The sequence below is a fragment of the Schistocerca gregaria genome, chromosome 2 (genome assembly GCF_023897955.1).
Source record: "Schistocerca gregaria isolate iqSchGreg1 chromosome 2, iqSchGreg1.2, whole genome shotgun sequence".
Classification (NCBI taxonomy): domain Eukaryota; kingdom Metazoa; phylum Arthropoda; class Insecta; order Orthoptera; family Acrididae; genus Schistocerca; species Schistocerca gregaria.
Window position 1 is genome coordinate 228,314,200 of NC_064921.1, and position 24,339 is coordinate 228,338,538.

The 24,339-nt window shown below is 37.9% G+C and overlaps 1 protein-coding gene across 1 annotated transcript in view; it reads left to right on the plus strand.

Moving 5' to 3' along the window:
• Positions 1-24,339, plus strand: part of LOC126336745 (uncharacterized) — a 165,616-nt gene that overhangs the window by 123,276 nt on the left and 18,001 nt on the right. The window contains exons 3-4 of the mRNA XM_050000742.1: positions 2,192-2,265; positions 20,286-20,424. Of these exons, the coding sequence (XP_049856699.1) occupies positions 2,192-2,265; positions 20,286-20,424 (213 nt within the window). The remainder of the gene's footprint in view (positions 1-2,191; positions 2,266-20,285; positions 20,425-24,339) is intronic.

Genomic DNA, 24,339 nt, shown 5'->3' on the forward strand with positions numbered 1-24,339 from the left:
CTTGCCAGCTATATGATGAGATCAAAACTAGCACTTAAGGCAGGGAATCCTGTGACATTATTGTGAGTGTCTTGTCTGAAAATTAAGTCATACAGGTAGAGAACCAACAAGTGAGAGCAACATCGTAGACCTCCTACCAACAAACCTGAACTCTTTGAATCAGTTAACATAGAGGAGGGCATCATTAATCACTATGTTGTAATAGCACTAGTAACTATGATTGTTATGAGAACTGTCAACAGCATACAACACCATCAAATTTTCAGTGCATAGTAGCACAGTTCACATCATCAAACCTTCACTGCAAACAGCATCATATTCATGTCTATCTGTTTTCTATTTTCATATTAATACTTCAATGTAATTTATACATATGTTATTTCCATAACCATGGAATCACCATAATATAAAAAAATTAAATTTTAGAATCTTGTCCGCACTTGGACAATTTTCTATAGTCATCCCTGATCATTAATGGAATTCTAAAATGTAAAAAAAAGCAAAACAAATTGACTTCATCAGCTAAAATATTATTCATGCACTCTCCCTCAGGAGTTTTCCTATAGTAACCATGCTATCAATTTCATCAGCAGTAAAAACTCCAGTATCTTTTATTAAAATTCAGTTTCTAACCATAAAAGTAAGTTGCTACTTTTCTCAAAACCAAAGCAAGAACAAAATTTTTGAAATAATGCAGTAAATGTAACCAAAATAGTTTATTTTGTCTAATAACTCTTAATACCCATTGTTTGTTCATGTTTTATTTCTGTAGCCTCACTTGATATATACTACCATATCCCATGTATTTCCAAGTCAAGATGACTTCATTATTCTTAACTGCCTGTCACTAGCAAAAAAAAACATTGTATGTGTTTGCCTATTCTTCCTTTCTAATTTTACAATCGATAATAATATTTTACATGGAAGAATAAATATAAATATCTTTGAGGGGTTTGTATTCATACAAGCAATTTCTACATCATAGCATTTACTTACATAATTATGTAAAATAGTTCTCAACTTCTTCTAGATAAGCTTAAGTATTGTGGTGAGTGGGACATTGCACAAATGGTTTGATAAATATCTAACTCAAAGAATGCAGAAGGTTGAAATCAACATTACAGATAGTCTGCAAAAATTAGAAGAGTCCTCTAACTGGGGAGGAATCAAGAACCACATCCCCCTGGGTTCAGTCTTGGGTCCTTTATTGTTCTTAATATATGTTAACGACTTGTCACTCTATATTCATGAAGATGCAAAGCTAGTTCATTTTAAGTACGGTAATTACACCTAACAAAAAAAGCAGCTGAGGAAATGGTAAATAATGCCTTTCAGAAAATTATTAAGTGGTTCTCTGCAAATGGACTCTCGCTAATTTTGAGAATACACAGTATATACAAATCTGACGAGTAAGTGGCATAATGCCATGGATAAATATAGGCTCGGAAACACATCCGCCATCTCCAGCTGAGATTCTATGTGTGTGTGTGTGTGTGTGTGTGTGTGTGTGTGTGTGTGTGTGTGTGTGTGTGTGTGTGTGTGTGTTTTACTGGCAACTCCTTCTAGTCAATAGATGAATTTTTAGATATGAAGCAATATAGCTGAAAATATATATATGGAAACTTATGTTAAACTACACTTTCCACATCATTGTGAAATGTTGTAGTCATTATCCATGGAACAAGTAATAACGTAATATACTAGAAGGTTTCAATAGGTACTAGACTATTTTGCATGGTACACTCCTGTTGCATGTGGTAATCCACAACTTCTTGCAACCTGTTAGTCAGGAAATATAAGACCCCCACCAATACATACATAATGGGAAGACCAATCACTTAACAAGGAATCTGAACATCAAATTGTTTGCATTTTTCACATAATCTATAATTTTTCAGATGTAGAAAATATAATAGGTATTAATAAAATCATAGTGCTGATTAACAACAAAGTTGCAGAACTTTCCAATATTGATTCAGAATCAAATCAATTAGTTGCAATAAGAATTTGAGCCATATAAATACATTTCTACGAAAGATAAGGTGTTTTTAAAAACTCAGCAATGATTTATGTGGTTCACTAATATGAAGTTAGTGACCCGTAGCTTCACAAAGTACTAAATTTCTCAAGTTGATTTTGTACTCTGTTTCTCACCTCTATCATATATAGTATATTTTCATCTACTTTGCAGCTTACCAGGACTGCACACTTGACTACAACTGTGCCAAAAGTGTTGTTGAAAATTACATGGCCAGATACGGCAAGGTAAGTTAACTCCTCGCACTTACTGTTTAGTGATTGATGTAGTTTGAAAAATAATGTAATCGGAAAATTTTCCAGCTCCTAGGTAATGACAATACAATAGAGGCTGACATTTCTCCAGTACCTACAATTTGTATTGCACAGTCCGTCATAATTATACCAAGCTATTGTTTCGGATTGTTAATAGCTGCTGTAAGAATGTCTCTATGCACTCAACTTCAGCTGATATAGCTTTTCTTTCATTTTGAAATAGAAAAGCACACTGCATGAAAATAACTTTACAGGGCCTTCTTATTTATTGTGAAACATATTCCATAGATCCATTATTGCCTGATAGCGTGTCAATATCAAATGAGTCAAGATATTAAATTCATTATTATATTCATGTCATTGATCTTCACATGAAAAGGTTAATATACACATTAATAACCAAAAATACAATCAATAACACTAATTAACAATCACATACAGAGATAAAAAATACAAACTTCACATATTATCTCAACATAGAGTTTGAGGTATAGAATATAAAGACTGACTGTATAAAGGTGATTAGAAATACCTATGAACAAAGCACATACAATCAGTGCTACTCAATAAATTGCTCATTATTCATAAATATATATGAAGTATGTGAAGCACTGTTTTGAGTGTGTTATTTAATTTGTGTTCATTTTTTCTGTTAATATTATTATTTCAGTCTATACTTTACTAAGGGACTATAAATTCAATAGAAATATAAAGTATGTCCAGAAATCAGGAATTATCACTTAGATGCAAATAACTTAAATTTGTGGAAAATATTTTATGGGAAATGGGGGATGATGATAAGGTGTATATAAAGCACCCAGTGCATTGAAGGATAACTAACATGCACTGTGTAGCACAAATCCATGAAAATGTTGAATGTGGCAAGTTTATAATAATGGAGAGATGAGCACATAGATAGAATCCACAGTTACAACAACTGCAGTATATGAAGATAAATAACTACTCAGAGGATGGGAGGACAGGAAAAAAATATTGCAACCTTAGGCTTTAGACCTAGAGAGAGAGAGAGAGAGAGAGAGGTAATCCTGTCTGTTAAATTTTCATGGCTCAACCACTGAACAAGATTTGATGACATGAAGTTAAGCTTGAACCCTGAGGGAAAAAATAGACTACATGCCTTTGAAAATGTGTAGTACAAGATATTTATTGATTTGAATAATAATATGTGAATTACAGAAAAGTATTTGCCCTTTGGTTTTTGAACTTAATCATATTCTGTCATCTGGGGTTACTTTGCTTCACTTTTTATAGATTTTAAAAGAAATTAGGTTCAAAACAGTGATTCTTTAATGCTTTTATTTTCAGGTTTATTTGATTAGTAAATATACCTTTGCAAAGTAATGTGTATTTATTTATCTTAAAATAACGTTTTATTTCTATTTTTAATTTTTTTTAAATGGAGAAAAGTTTCCCCTGCCCTGGTAATACTTTGCACCAGATATCTAAATTAAAAATAAGGATTACAGAGGTTTTGATCAGTGTTTGACTTCAAGAATGAAGGAAATTAGCACTTGCGTATGCACTAACAAATTTTATTATCAAAATTGTTTACAATTTAAAGATTTAACACAAAACATACTCTCAGTTGTGAGCTATTACCACCAACATCGAAGCTCTAGTGTAACTGTAGTACATTGGCTTATCTGTATTGGAGGCTGAATGGTGCCAATCATTTCATCACCATCATACGTCATTTCATCTTCGACACTGGCCACTTCGATGATTTCTTAGGCTTTTGCCTTGAATTTATTGAAGCCCCATCATCACTTAAATCAGTAATTCATCCAGGAAAATATCTCCCTTCATATTTGAAGATCATATCCTCGTGTACAGTGCACACAACTTCATCAAATTCTAAACTACTCTTCTTCAGCTATTTACTAACTTGGCATAATCTGCTTCACATGTTACACATGATGCTGCTCTGATCATCTTCAAAAGAATCTCTTGGAGGGATAGGTTGAGAATATTCTTCTGGGCTACTTGCTTGATTTTTGTGACTTCTTCTCTGTTTCTTTATAACCTTCTGCATCTCTGTCAAACTTTTACTGGGAGTAACTCTAATTTTACTTCTCCCTCTGTTCTCTTATGGTGGAAGGCTTCAATGAAAGAGTTCTTTACTGCATCCTTGTCAGCTGTCCTTGAATAAAGATGGAGAATTTCAACAACATTGATTGGATGTATGCTGCACATTCTGAAACTTGCAATTAGGTTTCTGCCTAATATAACTGTTAGTCCTCTTAACAGAAATGGTAAATGCTACTTCTGGAAGAAATTTTTTGAAACCAAGCTTGCTGCTTTTCCACTCTGTAAGAATCTGTCTCCAGGTTGATTTTATGGGCTCAGTGACAAAAGCATCCAATGGCTGTGCAATGTGGGTACTGTTCACTGGCAGACAGATGAATGATACATCATTCTCACTACAGAGTCCCACAACATAGGTTGTCAAACATGAGAATAAATCATCACAGATTACTACTTTCTTTCCTTCCAGGTTTCCCAATTTCAGTAGCATCAGCCTGGTGAACAACTGTCAAACCATCCACTAGGGAAAATTGGGTAAAAATAGCCACTGGGCCCATTCTCTGTCCATCTAGACTGCAAACAAATGAAGGCAAGATTTCTCCCTTGTCACTTCCAGCAAACATTACTGATATGTTGCTCTTGGAGGAATTACAAATGTGTATTGACTATTTTGAATCTCTTTTTGCAAAAGTTTTCTTTTTCCTAGAATTATCAATGAGATTGGTTTCATCAAAGTACCAGTTACTGCTTGCTGGCATATCTTTCAGTTCAACATGCTAATGTTCAGTGTATTCTCTGCACATCAACAGCATCTCTACTCACTTTAACATTGGTTGCAAAGTGTACATGAAGTTCAGGGTAGTGTTGGGTGACACTCAAGACACTTGGCCTGGAATCTATTAACCTTACATTCCTGTCTGGCAATGTATGACTTTACTAGCATTTGAAGTTCAATGGGAGTGACAGGAACCAAAATTCACTCAGTTACGAAACATCTATAACAGGCTGTGATTCTTCTTCATTAGTAAAAATCTGTGGGAACACTGAACATGAATTAACTTCTTCCTTTAACTTCAGTTTATTAATTAAGTTTCTTCTGTGATATCTCCTTCCCCCTAATGGCTTGTAGGCATTTCTCCAGATTTCTGGGCTGTAATCACAGTACTGCCTACTTCAAACAGTTCTCTTGAACTTCCGTATCTTTTCACCAATCTTCTCTTGTACTTCTGTATATTTTCAACGATCTGAAACAGATAACAAACATTATTCACTGCCAAGAGCACATTATGGTGGTAAACTAACTTAGAAATATTTGTAGGTGTGTAAGATATGCACACTGGGGATATTTTCTCCACTTTTGTTGTGGTACAAAGTTTCATGAACTAAGACATTTTATAACATACACAAGTAAACATACAGTGACACATACAACATTCCAATAAATGAAAATCTACAATACTCTTCAGCAGCTACACATTCTGAGTAATTAAAGTAATGGTGACTAACCTTCACAGTGACCAGTTTTCCTTATGACAAAAAAAAAAACAAAAACACTTTCCCAGCTTAATTTGTTACACAGTTGACCATGTCTTTACTTACGTGTGTGTGAAAAATTCAAAAGGGCCAACAATCAAACAGGCAAGCAAGGTTGAAACCTAAAAGTGATGCAGTTCATATAAAAAGTAGTTCACAGATATACAACATGGAGTGTGTGAACCAACAAATCTCTCTCTCCTCTTTTTCTTTTTTTTTAAAAAAAGGTTGATGTATGGTTGACCCTAAAGAGCAAAGTAATCCCAAATGACAATATGTGAAATTGCTTTTATTGGTTGCTAAGTTCTATGTAATATGATTCAACATAATGAATACAATGCTTATACTGTCTGCGACATAGTTAATCCATACTTTCATACTAACATTATAAATTCAAGAATAGCTCTGTCCATTAAGTTTTCATGACTAAACTGCCAAACTGATTTTAATGAAATTTCGTGCAGTGGTAGCTTGTACCCTGGGGAAGAACATAGGCTACTTTAGGGGGAAAAAAGAAAAAAAAATTGACACCATGAGAGGGTGAAGTAGGGAATGGAACATTTTTTTGCATTAGTGAAGATAAATTATATTTAAAAAATTATTAAATATGTTGCATAATGTACACATTGTATAATTTATAGTTACTTCAATAGCATGGTGAATAGATGCAAACTCCTGCCCACACCCAAGACCCCCTCCCCCCCCTCCCCCCCCCCCACCCCCCCCCCCCACCTGCCCCACCCCCACACACACACACACACCATTCGACAGCAGCACTCTGGGTGCCATCAGTTATGCATTGTAGCAGTTAGGTGGAGGACATGGTGGGTGGGCAAGGGGGCACAACACAAGCTACGGTTACCCAAATAGGCAGACACATGAGGACAGCTGGGATTATTGTGCATGCAGTAGGTTAGTTACTCACTATCACTCATCATAATAAAACTACTGATATGCAAGCCACAGCTGCGGGTAACAGCTAGTCATTTATATCTGCTCTTGATTAAGGTAGTATTATGGCAATTTGATATTACTGATTAAGCATGGTTTACATGCACTCACTCATAACATTACATATGTTATATACAAGCCTGAATATAATGGTACTAGGGGCCCAGCAAATGAATGGCTTCATTCAGTTCTCACTAACTGCAAGAAAATAGCAAACATAAGATATGTAGATGTAAAAATACAAATAGTCTCAGAACACTTGTCACAGGAACACTCCATCAACATGGAGTACCTCAAGTGTCAGTAATGGGACCTTTTCTATTCCTGGTTTATGTGAATGACCTGAACATACTTGATGATTGACATAAAACAGGTTGCTTCTCCCACAACATTATTAGTAATGCACCTAAAAATGACAATGCCCAACAAGTAGTAAACTGTTTCAAGCCACCTCAGTAAATAGTTTAAATAAATCTGTTCACATTACAAAACAAGAAAACAGTATCAATAAATTTCCACGGCTTTCAAAATAATTTCTTGTATCAAAATTAAAATTCTCTCAAGAAAACAATAAAATTATGAGACAGAATTTAAGGCCACTATCTAATTTCAGGAGGAATATAGGTATTGCCCATAGACACATATAAAAATACATACATGCATAACTAATAGTTCCTTCCTAGATGGAGGAATGGATTCAGAAAGGTTAAAAAGGAAGGTCAGGTCACTCAGACCCCAGGATGGGAGGGACCCACCTGTTAAAATTCATCTTGCATTACACTGATGTCACCATAAAATCAACCTATTGGGAATAAAGAAAGAAGAAAATTTCTTAACATTTGGATACAAACTAATCTATATTGGGACAACATACAGACTATACCAATTCCAAGCTGAGTACAGGCTGTTAGCTTTCAAAGACCCTAGAGAAATGTACAAACAATCAGTCACTAATTAGTGCTTACTATGCATATTTTAATGTGCATCTAAAATATGGTCTTGTATTCTGGGGAAATTCTTCAGCAGCCCTGGGTAATTATGGACAATCCAAAAACTGCTAAGTCTTCTACCAATGAGTTCTCACTGTGCTCAAGAACCAACCATGGTTCTTGTTCTCATTTCTTGTTTCTCACTTCTTGGTTCTCAATTCTAAGTTCTGATTTTTTGGGTTTTATTTCTTAGTTTTCACTTCTCATTTTTCAGTTCTTGATCATGTATTCATTTGTCTTGACATAAACAAGACCAGAGTTCTTAGATTTGTATTTGTATTTATTTGTACTCACTGCCTTTTACTACATTATTGCATTTTTGGTTATTCAAATTAGAAATTTGAACTGAAATATATATCAAAAGAGCATATTGTATTTTTAACAGTAATAACATAGAATTATGGGACAAAATATTCCATTAACTTTGAAAAATGATTGTGGAAATACAAGTGGGTAAAATATTTTGCTACCACACTGTGATGAAAATAATGAAGTTGTGTAAGAACTATATGGGACACTGAATAATCTGAATACTGCACCTAGAAAGTCTAACATACATCCTCCTTTTAACTGTACAATGGGGCAGGGGAGCAGTGGCGGGGGGGGGGGGGGGGGGGGGGGGGGAATTTTGGAGTGGATGAGTGGATTACTTTAAGGAAAAAGAGGTAGTGGGGCTGACATACTTGTCAAAGTTCTCAATTTTAAACATGTATTTGTTTCCTTTTTGTTCTTAAGAACACAGTTCTCAATACCTTGATGTTATCAATGCTGCCTTTCAAAATCCAAAAAGAGAGCCATTAGGTTTAAAAAGTTAGGTAAATCATTGTTTAAAACAATAAAAGTGCTTTCATTACCATGTGTGCACGGGCACACTAGTGTAGGTTTTTAAAAAGTAACTGGCAATAATAATAACATCAGATAAAATTGTGACACACGTAATCATAATACCAGATTAAAAGGAAATTATTTGTAATCTCAATTAATAAAAGTTTGTGATAGATTGGCACATGCTATATATGTATAAAATCAAGCAGCATGTTGTCAGAGAATCGAAAATGTATGGTAAATACAAATATATTTGAAAGATATAGTAGAGCATATGTACACTACTATTGCTGCAATTCAGGGAGTGAGGACATGAACTTCAATACATATAATTTTTAACACAGAGGCCTACATATAAACATGATTATTTTTCTTTGTAAACACTAGATATAAGTCCAGTCCAACATCATCTTGAACATTGTATGGTATATGATCAAAGAGCTAAATAAATAAAAACTATAGATCTAAGTAATGATAACTGCTACTATTCTGACTCTGAACATAATAAGAAACATGGTTGTAAGGAAACAACAACTACTTACGTGACCATGGCATGACAGCATAACAGAGACAGTTTAGCACAGTTTCTTGATACAGGGTATTTCAAAAAAGACCGGTATATTTGAAACAGCAATACAAACTAAACGAGCAGCGATAGAAATACACCCTTTGTTCCAATATGCTTGGGACAACAGTACATTTTCAGGCAGACAAACTTTCGAAATTGTAAACAACAGATGGTGCTGCGGTCTGGGAAACTCTATAGTACGATATTTTCCACATATCCACCATGCGTAGCAATAATATGGCGTAATCTCTGAATGAAATTACCCGAAACCTTTGACAACGTGTCTGGCGGAATGGCTGCACATGCAGATGAGATGTACTGCTTCAGCTGTTCAATTGTTTCTGGATTCTGGCGGTACACCTGGTCTTTCAAGTGTCCCCACAGAAAGAAGTCACAGGGGTTCATGTCTGGCGAATAGGGAGGCCAATCCACGCCGCCTCCTGTATGTTTCGGATAGCCCAAAGCAATCACACAATCATCGAAATATTCATTCAGGAAATTAAAGATGTCGGCCGTGCGATGTGGCTGGGCACCATCTTGCATAAACCACGAGGTGTTCGCAGTGTCGTCTAAGGCAGTTTGTACCGCCACAAATTCACGAAGAATGTCCAGATAGCGTGATGCAGTAATCGTTTCAGATCTGAAAAATAGGCCAATGATTCCTTTGGAAGAAATGGCGGCCCAGACCAGTACTTTTTGAAGATGCAGGGACGATGGGACTGCAACATGGGGCTTTTCGAGTTCCCCATATGCGCCAGTTCTGTTTATTGATGAAGCCGTCCAGGTAAAAATAAGCTTCGTCAGTAAACCAAATGCCCATAAGCATATCGCCGTCATCAATCCTGTGCACTATATCGTTAGCGAATGTCTCTCGTGCAGCAATGGTAGCGGCGCTGACGGGTTGCCATGTTTGAATTTTGTATGGATAGAGGCATGAGACAATACGTGGACGTTGGCGTCATTTGGACCGCAGCTGCAACACAGCGAACGAAAACCCGAGGCTGCTGTTGGATCACCTGCTGCACTAGCTGTGCGTTGCCCTCTGTGGTTGCCGTACGCGGTCGCCCTACCTTTCCAGCACGTTCATCTGTCATGTTCCCAGTCCGTTGAAATTTTTCAAACAGATCCTTTATTGTATCTCTTTTTGGTCCTTTGGTTACATTAAACCTCCGTTGAAAACTTCGTCTTGTTGCAACAACACTGTGTTCTAGGCGGTGGAATTCCAACACCAGAAAAATCCTCTGTTCTAAGGAATAAACCATGTTGTCCACAGCACACTTGCACGTTGTGAACAGCACACGCTTACAGCAGAAAGACGACATACAGAATGGCTCACCCACAGACTGTGTTGTCTTCTATATCTTTCACATCACTTGCAGCGCCATCTGTTGTTGAAAATTGTAACTACTCTAAATTCGAAAGTTTGTGCGCCTGAAAATGTACTGTTGTCCCAAGCATATTGCAACAAACGGTGTATTTCTATCGCTGCTCGTTTAGTTTTTATTGCCGTTTCAAATATACCGGTCATTTTTGAAACACCCTGTGTATACAAGATTTGTTGATGCGTACAGGCCGACAGGTACAGACTTGTTGATGGGAACAAACTGGTGAGAAGTACAGACCTGGTCAGAGCTGATGCACAGACATATCAAGAGCATTTTTCCCACTATAGGTGACTCATGTGCTGTACCATGAGTGGCAACATCTGGTGGAGGCCTAGAGTTCCTGAACAGTGTGCTGCTTGAATTTCATGATGTGTGCTGCAGTAAAGGCTGCTAACATGTAGTAACGGTTACTACACTCCTGCTTCCCTGGGGGAAGAGCGACCTGCTGCCCAATCTTCCACGATATACTGACGGGTGATACTTCCTTAGGAGGAGTAGCCACTACGTGCCATAAAATGGGGAGTCACAGTGTCTGTTGGGTGTGTAAGAAGTGCCAGCAGGAGATAGCAACGCCAATGACTGTAAAGGAGCTGCCCATGTCAGTGTTTGTGAGATTCCTGCATTGGTGCAGGAAACACCAGCATAGGGTAAGAGGCACATGCGAAGGTGCAGGAGGCACCTGTGGCTGGTAGGAGGTACACACATAGGTGCAGCAGGCATCCACAACAGAGTAGGCGCACCCCACATCAGTGCTGAAGATGCCTGAAGGCAACCACCTCAGTGCTGGAGGCACTTGGAGCAAGATAGAAGGCACACACTTTTGTTCTATATGTGCCTGGAGACCCCTACATAGGTACTGGAGGTGCCAGCAGATGTAAGACGTGCACACATCATTGCAGGAGACGCCCACATAGGTACAAGCGGCGCCTAGAGGTGCTTGTGTTGGTACAGAAGCTGTTGAGAGTCCAAACTGAACTGCTTTCCAAAAATTCACTGTACAATGGAGGCCTTCGACAAGAAAAGCATGTGGCAGTGCTGTACGAGTCACGTCTACTGCAGTACATGGACAACAAATAGCAAAAGGAAAAAAGGCAGGCGGCATCAAACGACCAACAACCAAAAGTGTCTACGAAAGGTTCAACAAAGAGAATAAGGATTCTGTCCAGAGGTAGCACTGGTGCTAGCTAAGGGAGAAAAAACATTGTTGAGTACTGAAGGGAGACTGTGTCATGCCTTGACCCAGAACAGGAAATTGCTCTGAAAGTTGAGGAGTGAAAACAGCTACTCTGGTGTCAATATGCAACTCTCTCATGTTGCAGGAAGCAAGAAGAGCAAGGCAGAAGTGCCTCCAGGCTTGTTGTTTTCAATGGAGTTGCCCATTGCGGCCAGGTTTCCTGACTGGGATTGCAGTGGCTTCTTCTTCATCTAGTGGGCTTGTTGCTACATGCCAATGTGTTCAACGAACAGCAACAGTGCAGCCACCCCCCCCCCCCTTCCCACTGATTGGAAAGAGCAGAAAACAGTGTTCAGAACCAATGACACAGACACTGATGTGATGGATTGCTACACAAGGAAAAAGGTGATACAAGACATGGGTGCACAAATGATGTGAAGAAAACAACAGACAACGCATGATGGCATACGAATGTGAAGCCGGGCCCAAAAAAGGGGGCTTATTGACACAAGGAGGAGGTAGGTCTAGAAATGGTGGCCAACGAACAGAACAGGGGAGCCATTCCCGAAAGGGAAACCAGCAAACAGAACAACAGAACAATGGGTCGAGGGAGGCTGGATCTGAAAAGGAGGCCAGCTAACAGAACGACTGAAATAAGGAGAAAGAAGGCATGACAAAAACAAAGTGTTATAAGTGTCTACGTCCATCACCCAAATTTTTGACTAAAAGGAGGCACAGCATTCAGAAGTTTGCCAACCCCAAAAAGTAGTGAAGTGGATTGCACAGCCATGGTCAGAGGTTTGCCAAGCTGCAGCAGAATCATTGGGTGGCAGAACCCTGTGACAGTACACTGTGAGATAGCAGAGCTTGGACTGTCACTGTGGCCAAGAAGTGGTTTCAGGTTACTAGAAGAAGGTGCCATGCTACAGTAGTGATGAAAACAGTCATAAACGTGACACATGAACCTTCCATAGCAAAGCATATGAAAGTTTGACTTATCTCCACTTGCACTATACAGAAGACACGGAGAGGGAGAACAAGCGCAAGAATGAACACACATGAGAAACAGACTCATTGCCACTTGTGTTCTGCCTCCAAACACAATAAGAAATACGGCGATGAGAAACCAACAAACTACTTATTTCGTCATGGTTTGACAGCATAAGGTAGATAGTTCAATACAGTTTCTTGAAACGTATGAGATTTATTGACACGTACAGACTGACACATGGATACAGGCTTGTTAACTGGCACAGACTAGTAACACGCACGGATTACTGGCTGGATCATGGACATATAAAGAGCAGTTTGACCACTGATGGCAGCTGGCTCTTAGCTGCAGGTGACTGAGGTGTCCAGAACCGTCTTTAACCTATTGGCGGCCCTGGGCACATTAGGATAATGCGGCCCCTATGACCTTGACAGAGCACTATTTTGTTAGAATAGACAAAGAAAGTAGGTAAGCGAGGTTCTAGATAATATAATCCACAAAAGTAACTCTTTTAGCATTCACAGGTTAGTGCTTAAAAATCTATGTTGATTGAAGAGGTACCTTCAAGATTTGACAATGTTGAAATCGTTAATCACTTCTTCAGAATCTATATTTTTGAGCATATCACATTCTATGGACATCAACGATAAACTGGTTAATCTCTCTGGAAGCATCGTACTTCTTAATTCATTTTTTATTCTTTTCAATTTGGAGTAGGAGCTTTCTGCACTGCACTTGGTTACCATCATGTTAAAAAAGATTCTCCATGTGATTTCTACATTTGGAATGTGGCTTCAATTTTGTTTTCTTTCAAAAGGTGATATTTTTCCGTTGTGCTAATTGTTCCCTACTTTTACTATGAATAATTTTCAAGTGCTCTGTTAAAACCAGACAATCCGATTCCAATTCTTGCTCGTTAACGTCTTCATAATGAATTTCAGCAAATACTTTGCAACTTGGCCTCAGCTCTTCGGAAAAATAAACCATAACGTTGACTAATGTTCTCTTAGAAACTTAATCTCTGTTTTAGATGAACCCTCAGGGTATCAGTTATGGGAAGACAGGTTTTTTTCTTTGAATTTCTCTTTTCCATTCAGTTGGACTGACCGTGCAGAACCATCAAAAAATCTCTGGCGTGAGCTTCTACATTTCTTGTTCGAGATAGGTCGTTGTAATCAGATTCTGGGTTTCTTTATTTGTCGGACGATTCGAAGCCATCAAATTTATCCCTGTGGTTCATCATAAAATCATCAAGTGAAGCAAACAAATTAGTTGCAATGTGCAGTATTAATGTTTCTTTCTAAAGAAAATTACTTGTTTTGTCTATTTTTCTAATATAGAACTCTAAATTTCCGTTATTATAATAAATTCTAGCTTTCCCATTTTTATGGACAAACTAAGGGCTTTGTCTGTAGTTTCTCTTGCCTGTTCAGTGTTCTGTATCTTCTGCGATGGACATCAAAGTTTTTATAATTTTTAATGACCTATTTGCAAGGCGCTTACCACATCAGCTCGAGCTGACTATCTGGTTTGTGAAAGACTTCTAACAACTTTTTTGAATCTAAATGTTCTGTCGATATTTTCCATTGGAGAGTAGAGCTCGACTGTCTGAACCATTTCAAAAAAGTTTGTTGCCTCTGATAACACACACCCAACAGCTTGGACACCCACCAAGTTTAATACATGGTACAAAGGTGACAAATTCACATTTCCCCGTAATAATTGCTAATAGACCAGTAGAGTTCCCTGACATGTTTGAAGCACTGTTATAACTTTGTCCTCGACAATTTTCATTGGAATATCATGATTCTCTAAAAAATTCAAGATGGTTTCCGCTATACTCATATTTATGTTTTTAATAGATATTAATTTCAGGAACCTTTCAACAGGAACATGTCTTTTACGTATCGAATTATAAAAGTTAGCTGCTCAATGTGACACACATCCACCACACTGTCAATGCTAATGGAAAAATAGTTTGCTAATTTAACTTCATTTATAACTTTTTAGGACTCGTTTTCCCATTACATCAATAAACTCATTACAGATATTCGCTGATAAATAAGAAGTGTTACGTTTTCCAGGATTCCTAAATTTTTATAAGTGATTTTCAAGAAATGGACCGAATTCAGTCAATAATTCCAAACACTCAAATAATTCCCATTGTTGAGAGATCCTAGGATTTCATTGTTAGCACAGAATGGACGCCCTTTCGATACCAAAAATTTTACAACAGCTACAATCCTTTTAAGTACATTTTTCCAGTAATTCACTTCTTTTTAATGCTGAGATAATAAGCTTATATCTATTCTACCAATTGCTTTATTTTATGCCAGATACGACATCACAGACTGCCTATGTGCTACCAATTGCTTTACTTCGTGCCAGATAAGTCATCACAGACTGCCTATATGCTGGGCTGTTTTTCATGTGTTAAAATTACGTGATTAATGTGCTCCCAATCATTACATCTACGCGAAGGGCATAGATGTACATCAGAAGGGATAAATAATCACTATGAAAAAAATACAGAATTTGTGGTAGGCTAGTACAAGAACAATGTTCTTTCGACGCTTTCATTGTTCTCTAATTTCCGAATAAATAATGCTTTGTTGAAATACCTATTACTAATTTATTATCTTCTTTGTAGATTCTGGATGCCTCACAAAAGTCAGAATCTTTATTTTGAAAATATACACATCCCTTACGAATCAAAATTTCACGATTTCTTTCTGCAAAATTTTCATGAAAATAATCAGCGGGATCGTGTGATATTTATTCTGAGATGGAAAACTGTTATTCAACTGAGGCAGTTGTCGGTGTTGGTGAAGTCACCGAAGTTGTTGCACTTTCATCATAGGAGCAGTCGCTTTTCTGATTCAATCTCTTTTCCTAAATTGGTGGAACTCTGAAACTGGTGTAGAACATGAACATGCAGAAATTCCCGCAATTTGTGATTGACACCACTCATCATGTGATTAGTACTTACAGAAGTTGCTGCGGTAGCAGTAGCACAATATGCTCTTAATTTTGGTTACTTTTCAGTTACTTCCTTCTGATGTACAGCTCTTTTCCTTTTTGCAGATCCACTAGGATACGACCGTTTCGACATTTTATATTATAAAGCAGAATTAATCAAAGAATACCTTATAGCAGTCAGTAACGACTACAATCAAAACAAAGACAAATACAGGGGAATTCCCAATCGTCGAGTCGGTTTATTTAAGTCGGTCGGTCAAGTTTACTTTTAAGTCGCTATTCGCTCGGTACACTCGGTGCAGAACTGTGCATTGTGCTAAGCTAATAAGCAAGTCAGCCATCATCGTTCGATTTTTTCGAAATAAATTTGTTTTTCAGTGATAAATATCGGTTATCGTTTGGTAATCTGACATTAATGAGGGGGCTCCTATCGATCGCGGGGCCTTGGGCATGTGCCCAGAGCTTCCAATCGGAAAGAGGGGCATGGAGGTGTCACACCATGATCGGGGACCTCTAGTGTGGGTCTGGGGCATGCCGAATGCTGTGCTAACCCAAACTGTGTAGTGTGCACCGCAGTCATGGCAGTTAAGGAGTAGTAACACATGAATTACTACAGCTACACTACGGTATACCCTAATTTCACTTTAGGCTACTTCTGTTAAGTATGCTAACAAATCATGATCTGTGCTAATCTACTTACATTGATAATCACACGAATCATTTCTAGAGTATGACACTTATACAAATACAGGAATATCATTGTAATCAATTAACTTCTTTTGCTGTTCAGAGTTATTTAGAGTTGGTTTACTCCAAATGGCATTTCCAGTTTTTGTCGTTGCACTGTTTCGTCTGATTTAATTTGCCTGCTGTGGTAAATCTAATCGACTTTTGTTACTTTATGAGACTGGGCTGAAACAAGATTGAGTATTCTTGCACAGCTGTACATACATTCTGCAGACTGACTGCTAGCTTGTTACTATGTCTGTGAACTGGCAGCTGGATCACTTACTTCTGAAACTTTGGATCCAATAAGTTCATCTGCTAAATTTCTACAAATATTTCAGTGTAGTTATTTTCACCAAGAATGTTCAGAACATAAGATTCTTCTTCAGTTGAAGCAGTTTCCGACAGAGATGAAGTGAGCTGCATTTCACTGAGTTGTACGGCATATCAGAGTTGTGTTGATGATTTCTGCGCATTTTTTTTTTTCACTATCACTGTCACTTGGGATAATGCTCAGTAAGACAGAAATGTCATTAGGGTCCAGTTTTCTTCCAACTCATTTCCCCTCTATACAGGGTGAAGAGATATTCGCGCACTCGGGCTCCAAAGCGTGACTCCTTACATGCCAGTGATAAAAAAAATGTCTCTCACAAAATTTCGTCTGCTAAGTACATCCAGCAGGAAAAGGACGTTAAAGAGTGGCAATCTGGCAACACTGTAACCTCATGTATGGTAACTACCTCTGTCAGTACATGTTACTTGTGTTGTACAGTTGGCGCACTCGATAGAGTTTTGGCTTACTGTGTGAGGGAGGTCAATGGTTGAATCCAGGTTTGAGGCATATGTTTTTAAATTGGTACACTTAGTCAGGTGGTACGGTACCTGGCATCTTAATCGTCAACAACGACTGCAGCGGGTCCTCTAGAAAACATTTGCACTTACATACTACAAATGTAGAAATAGAATATTGGTCAGCTTTTAAAGAAGCCCTTTCCATGTTGTGGGCATGAATGTATTCACACCACTTCAGTTAATAGATACGAAACCTGTTTTCTTTGTATCCTTTTCCAATGGTATCATAAATTAGTACCAAGTATTGTACTTGCCTTGTTCACATCCATCACACTTTGTTAGGGCTTTACATTACAAGTAGGACTAACAATGTGCTTTGCGAATACTGTGAATGGTCCCAGCAAGACCAGGAAGCCAACTTCATGAACACCATAATATGGCCGGATGAAGCAGCATTCAATCTTGATGGCGTCTACAATATGCACAATGTCCACCATTGGTGTGAGGTTAACCTGTACGTCACCTGTCATCGTGGATATCAAGTTCGAATTGGTATCAACATCTGAGCCGGAGTATTTTGTTTGGGCCCCTACATATTGCCTGACTGGTTGACTGCACGAAAGTATCATGCATTCCTCTCAAACTACCTGCCTGATGCAGTGGAAGATGTCCCACTACATGTTTGGCAGAGGATATGGTTCCAACATCATGGTACGCCGCCACGCTCTGGAATTAATGTGCGGCAATATTTGGATAGAACATTTCCAGGGAAATGGCTTGGACGTGGAGGTCTAGTTGTATGACCACCACGTTCACCTGACCTAAATTCCCTGGATTTCTTCCTGTGGGGACACCTGAAGGAGCACGTGTACTCTACTCCACCAAAGAGTATGGAAGAATTGCTAGTAATTAGCGAGTTCGTGCTGCTCTTTTTACTGTGGATGCAGATTTTCTGTGAAGGGCCCAGAGCTGTATGGTCCAGCAGGTTTCACAGCATTTGGACGTACAGGGAGGACGCTTTGAGCATCTGTTGTTCTGAGAACAAAGTATTCTGTTGTGAAGGTCAGGCAGTCATTAATTTGAACATTATTACTGTCACTGCTAGCTAATGGGCGACATCTGAGCGCCCATACTACATGTAGTATAAAGGATAAGTACTGTGCTACCATCTTTAGTATCGCGAAACTGATATTGCTTTTGTAGTTATTCCGTCCCATGACAGGTCAGTTGTTTCAACTGTCTATTTCTTATTTGTCTAACTACATATTTGTTATGCCCAGCATTACAAAATGTTGTAAATTTAAGATACATGTGACCTAAGAAACGGTGTATATTACAGGGTGAATTGTCGCAAAGAGATTAGCAAACAACAAAAAAAAAAAAAAAAGAATTGCGCCCCAACCCAGCGTCGACCTCCTGCTGACCTGTGCTGACAGAGGTCGTTACCATACATCTGGTTACAGAGTTGCCAGACTGCCGCTCTTTAACGCCCATTTTCTGCCAGATGTATTCCCCAGGTGAAATTTTGTGAAAGACATTTTTTTGTCGCTGGCATGTAAGGAGTCGCGCAGCGAAGTCCGAGTGCGCGATGCACCCTGTATAATGAACCGACATCTATAAGCAAGATGATAAAATCATTGTAGAATGTTCGATATTATTATTTATTGGCTTTCTCTGACTACTAAAACTGTTCTATACTAAAGGAAATTGTATAAAATAATCGCCAGAATCATATGTTAAACAAACATACTGTTACAAAAAAATGAAAAGAAAATAATTAGCCACATGAAACATAAATGCACAGTCATTGTCAGTTCCTATCTCTTCATATATGATGATTCATTTGCGATCACATGAGGATTCATAAATTAATCACTTATATTAGACCATAATTTCATAAATAAACCTCATAATATACAAACGTACAAATAAACACACGACAAAATCCAATACATTGCCAAAAAGATAACAAAAATGGTCGAAAGAAAATAATTAATCACCCCATTTCGTTTTCGAATACCCGCTCGGGAAGAGATAAAAAGCATCACAAAGAGATCAATTGTGGCAAGATCGTACATGATTCGCAAGAGGCACTATCACAGCTCCCAGTTATCGTTGCCAACTTTCCTCCCGTCCGGGTTAAAGTTTAACCCGATGATCCATACATGAATCGTTCATATTGTAGTCAACATCTATAAATAAGCTGTTTAATGTAACGATATGTAAGCCTTTCCCATTCCCTCCTGATTTTCGGGTATAATAGTTTATGTTTACAAATCGCTTGTGAGTCCCAGATTCGAATATTCTCGCATGTGTGGGAGGTATTTCAGTACACATTCTTCCAGCACTCTGTATGCGACTGATACGGGAGGAAAGGGTAAAGTACCCTTTACCACGTACAGCTACTACCATAGCCAACATCACAGTGGGCTATGCTAGTAGTGTAAGTGCGGCGAACGACACCTGAGAACCCACGCCAAATAATCATCTGCTCTTGGTATCCTTCGACAGCCGCATAAACAGCGAATTTCAATGTTTTTCATTTCGTTCAACGTCTTACATCGTGGCACCAAAGAATAACAATTCATATTTTTAATGAAGTACACTCCAAAGTAAAAGAATTAATTTTTAGCTATGAGATCATTAAATACGCATATTTAAATATATATAGGTACCCACATTTACCCTTAAGTTTTATAATTTTTTTCGCAAAACTGGAAGACCGCTACCAACTGTCGAAATATACAAGATGTGCATAAAAGCCAATATTCACGTGACGTATTTGAGTATTTACTTACCCGTGTTTCGTTGTAATGAGCCAAAATAGCATTTATGAAGCCTTGATATCACAACAGTTAAATTAATATAGGTACACATGCTGATAATTTATGACTGTCGCTTGTCTAATTGCTTGAGCTATTTTTAGCACACCAAAGATAGTATGTTGTGAAGATCGTAGGAGTGACGTATTGTTGTGTATGTGTAAAGTGTAATGATACGTATAGTGTAAGGTGTTTGTTTATAAATATTACAGGACTGCAACGGTGACGGAGTAACGAACTGTGATGATTATGCGATGATTCACTACAACGGTGCAGCAAATTGTGAGCGGCCGGTGGAGGGCAGTAAATTCTATGACCGATACCTCACATGTCGGCCTCCAGCAGCAGATGGTAAAATTAAAACGTTATAGTGATTTGAAACAGTTTGCAACTGCTTCTTCTGCTCTGTATATTTTATGTTCTGTGCTTCGCATTTAATGATTTCGGAGCTGAAGAATTTGGACTAACCACGTCTGTTTCTTAGAAGAGGGGGGCGGGGCTCAATAAGAAAAACTTTCCAAATGTGATGTCGTAAGAGTAGTTTTACAGTTTCAAAGTTGTTTACAGAAATAGAGAAACTTGGTAGGAGTGCTTACTTGGGAAGAAAGTTGAGAACTCATAAACTGCTAGTATTCCTAAATTTGTGGGTGCCACTAATTTCCATGGAAAACTACTGAAGTGAAGGTTCCAAAACTTTTTCTCACAATTTTCAAGAAACAGTTTTGATAGCAAAGGAAAAGTGAGAACTGCATTATTGCACATGAGGCAGCATCGTAAACATGATTTTCTCTTGTTTTGACTGTTCGTTCTATAGTGTGACAATCTAATAGTAGTGTTGTATTTAAGCGTATCTTTACAGTTCCTCCATATAGTGGCTGCTGTACTTTCTGATCACAATTTTGAGGTTTGGTGTCCAATCTAGCATCCCATAATTTCATTGACAACGTCTTTCTCGTGTGATTCAAATTATTAAAGCTAATGTCCTTAATTTATTAATTCAGTAGTTCACCAATGTCTGACAAATAGTTGACAACACCTAAATTGCTCATGCTGAATGTTTGTATATCTGGATCAGAATAACAAAACAGCTGACAGCTATTTATGCACACGTCAGCTGCCATAGCAACAACTAATCAGATCTAGAGTTTGGTTTAACATTCTTCCCTTAGCATAGTTTTCATATTGTTTTGCTACCCTGGCTGCCAGTCAACAAATCAGTTGTGGTCTGTAGCATAATTATTGTGTTGTGATTTGCTATAATTTTCTTTGTTTCTCTGTTCAGTTAGTTTCTTTTACGAAATACATGAAGCTAACTGAGAAATTGCTTAGGAAAGAGTAAAGCCTATTAAGATGCTGCAAAGTGAATTCACTGGTGAGCATTACAGATCTGCACAGCTGTTGCTTGTGTGAAAATGCCAAACTGACATTCTCCTTATCATACTCAGCTGGGGCATTCCATTTCAAGGGAACCGGGAGTCCCCACTCGACCATCTCCAAATCTAATGAAATTTGGCGTGGAGGTTCTATACGGTCTTTGGTGGCTACATACCAAATTTCAGTTCAGTATCTTCAGTGGTTGAATTCTTAGGGGATTTTAAAGGAAGGCTACTCACCTCCACATCATGTACGAGGGTGCAAATGTGCCAAATTTGCTAGGTTTTTTTAAAATTTCTAGCAAACATCTGGTCATTTGCTGTAATATATACAGACAACTTTTTATACTGAATGACACCGTGGCAAAAATTAGGGATTTTGTTGTACCTAAATATAGATACAAGCCTCTGAAATGGCTAAAAAAATCTGTCAAACCATTCTGAGAGCCATGGTCTGACCGACCACTGCTACTTTTCATGTAACCAATCACACTAAAACTTCAGAGGGTTATTCATATCTGTTATGTCTATATATCAACCAAATTTAACTAACATTGGATGCCCAGATGAAAAGATATGCATCTACAAAGTTGGCCAAAATTTTCTAGTTGCAAATTTTTGAGTGTTTTTTTTTTTTGGGGGGGGGGGGGAGGAAGGGAGCAGCAATATCTTAACTGTGTCTTCTTCAATGCCATTTTTTCTTTCTACAGCTGGAAAAAGCATGCTTTAAGCTTTCAAAAAAATATTGGTTAATTCCTGGATCTTTCAGTTTGACGAGTAAGAAAACGTTTCAAAACTTATTATTTTAGCACTTCGAGAAGGTTCAAAAGTCAAATATTTTGCTTATTAAGTTCCATACTTAATTATTTTTATTCAGGTGTATAAGTCAGTTTCAAATATTGATTTAACACAAGAAGTAAAAACAAGTACAGTACAAAACACAGCAATTTGCAGAACAAAAATACTGGAGAGTCAGTTCCATTTTTGTTTAAGCATTTCTACAATTTTGTCAATGACAGATTGTGGATAACTGTATTGTCTTCTTGGTTATGCTGCTGCTGCTGCTGATGATGATGATGGGGCTTCTGAAGTCATGAAGATACATTGCTCAGGAATTCAGCTGGTATCTTTAGTAGACGGCTAGTGGAAGGAACGTGCATGACCGTGTGGGTGCATAAAGCTGATAAGGATGTCTTGTTGTTCAAGTGAAACTTCACACATGTCCAATCCAGCAAAAATTGCCATACATACAAGTGCTGATTATAAAGTTGGAATTGAGACTGCTGGAATTTCTTCATCTGCTTTGAAGGTGTCAACTATGAATGCTGTAGCATCATTGGAAACTCTTCTTACTCTGAGCTGATTACAATTAATTGTTTTTCTCTTGTTCCAGATACTGTATGTCCCATGGTAAAACTTGTTTCTTGATCTGGGTGGAAATTTTCAATTTCTTCTTTTGGTACATAAAAAAGCTTTACGCCTGGAATACTATCGTCACAGAATTTGAATAAATCATATGAAGTCAATATTTTGTTACCTAAGGCCCTCTGTAGACTAGCACAGGCTGCAAGTCCTTTTGCTGTTCCCCCAATGTCATCATAAGGCAATTTACTGTGGCTTGTTCCAAAAAAAAAAAAAAAAAAAAAAAAAAAAAAAAAAAAAAAAAAAAAAAAAAAAAATTTCCATTTGGCAGTGATACCAAGATCCTTTTCATGCAGGCATAAATTGATGAAATTTTTGAAGTTCTTATATTGGGCAGCTGAATCAACACTAAAGTAATAAATATTCTTAATGTTTTCAGTCATGGACAGCAATGGTATTATGACAGAACAGTCACTGATCATTGTTGTTGTTGTTGTTGTTGTCTTCAGTCCTGAGACTGGTGTGATGCAGCTCTCCATGCTACTCTATCCTGTGCATCTGAATCCTTCTGAATCTGCTTAGTGTACTCATCTCTCGGTCTCCCTCTACGATTTTTACCCTCCACGCTGCCCTCCAATGCTAAATTTGTGATCCCTTGATGCCTCAAAACATGTCCTACCAACCGATCCCTTCTTCTAGTCAAGTTGTGCCACAAACTTCTCTTCTCCCCAATCCTATTCAATACCTCCTCATTAGTTACGTGATCTATCCACCTTATCTTCAGTATTCTTCTGTAGCACCACATTTCGAAAGCTTCTATTCTCTTCTTGTCCAAACTAGTTATCGTCCATGTTTCACTTCCATACATGGCTACACTCCAAACAAATACTTTCAGAAACGACTTCCTGATACATAAATCTATATTCGATGTTAACAAATTTCTCTTCTTCAGAAATGCTTTCCTTGCCATTGCCAGTCTACATTTTATATCCTCTCTACTTCGACCATCATCAGTTATTTTACTTCCTAAATAGCAAAACTCCTTTACTACTTTAAGTGTCTCATTTCCTAATCTAATTCCCTCAGCATCACCCGATTTAATTTGACTACATTCCATTATCCTCGTTTTGCTTTTGTTAATGTTCATCTTATATCCTCCTTTCAAGACACTGTCCATTCCGTTCAACTGCTCTTCCAAGTCCTTTGCCGTCTCTGACAGAATTACAATGTCATCGGCGAACCTCAAAGTTTTTACTTCGTCTCCATGAATTTTAATACCTACTCCAAATTTTTGTTTTGTTTCCTTTACTGCTTGCTCAATATACAGATTGAATAACATCGGGGAGAGGCTACAACCCTGTCTCACTCCTTTCCCAACCACTGCTTCCCTTTCATGCCCCTCGACTCTTATGACTGCCATCTGGTTTCTGTACAAATTATAAATAGCCTTTCGCTCCCAGTATTTTACCCCTGCCACCTTTAGAATTTGAAAAAGAGTATTCCAGTCAACATTGTCAAAAGCTTTCTCTAA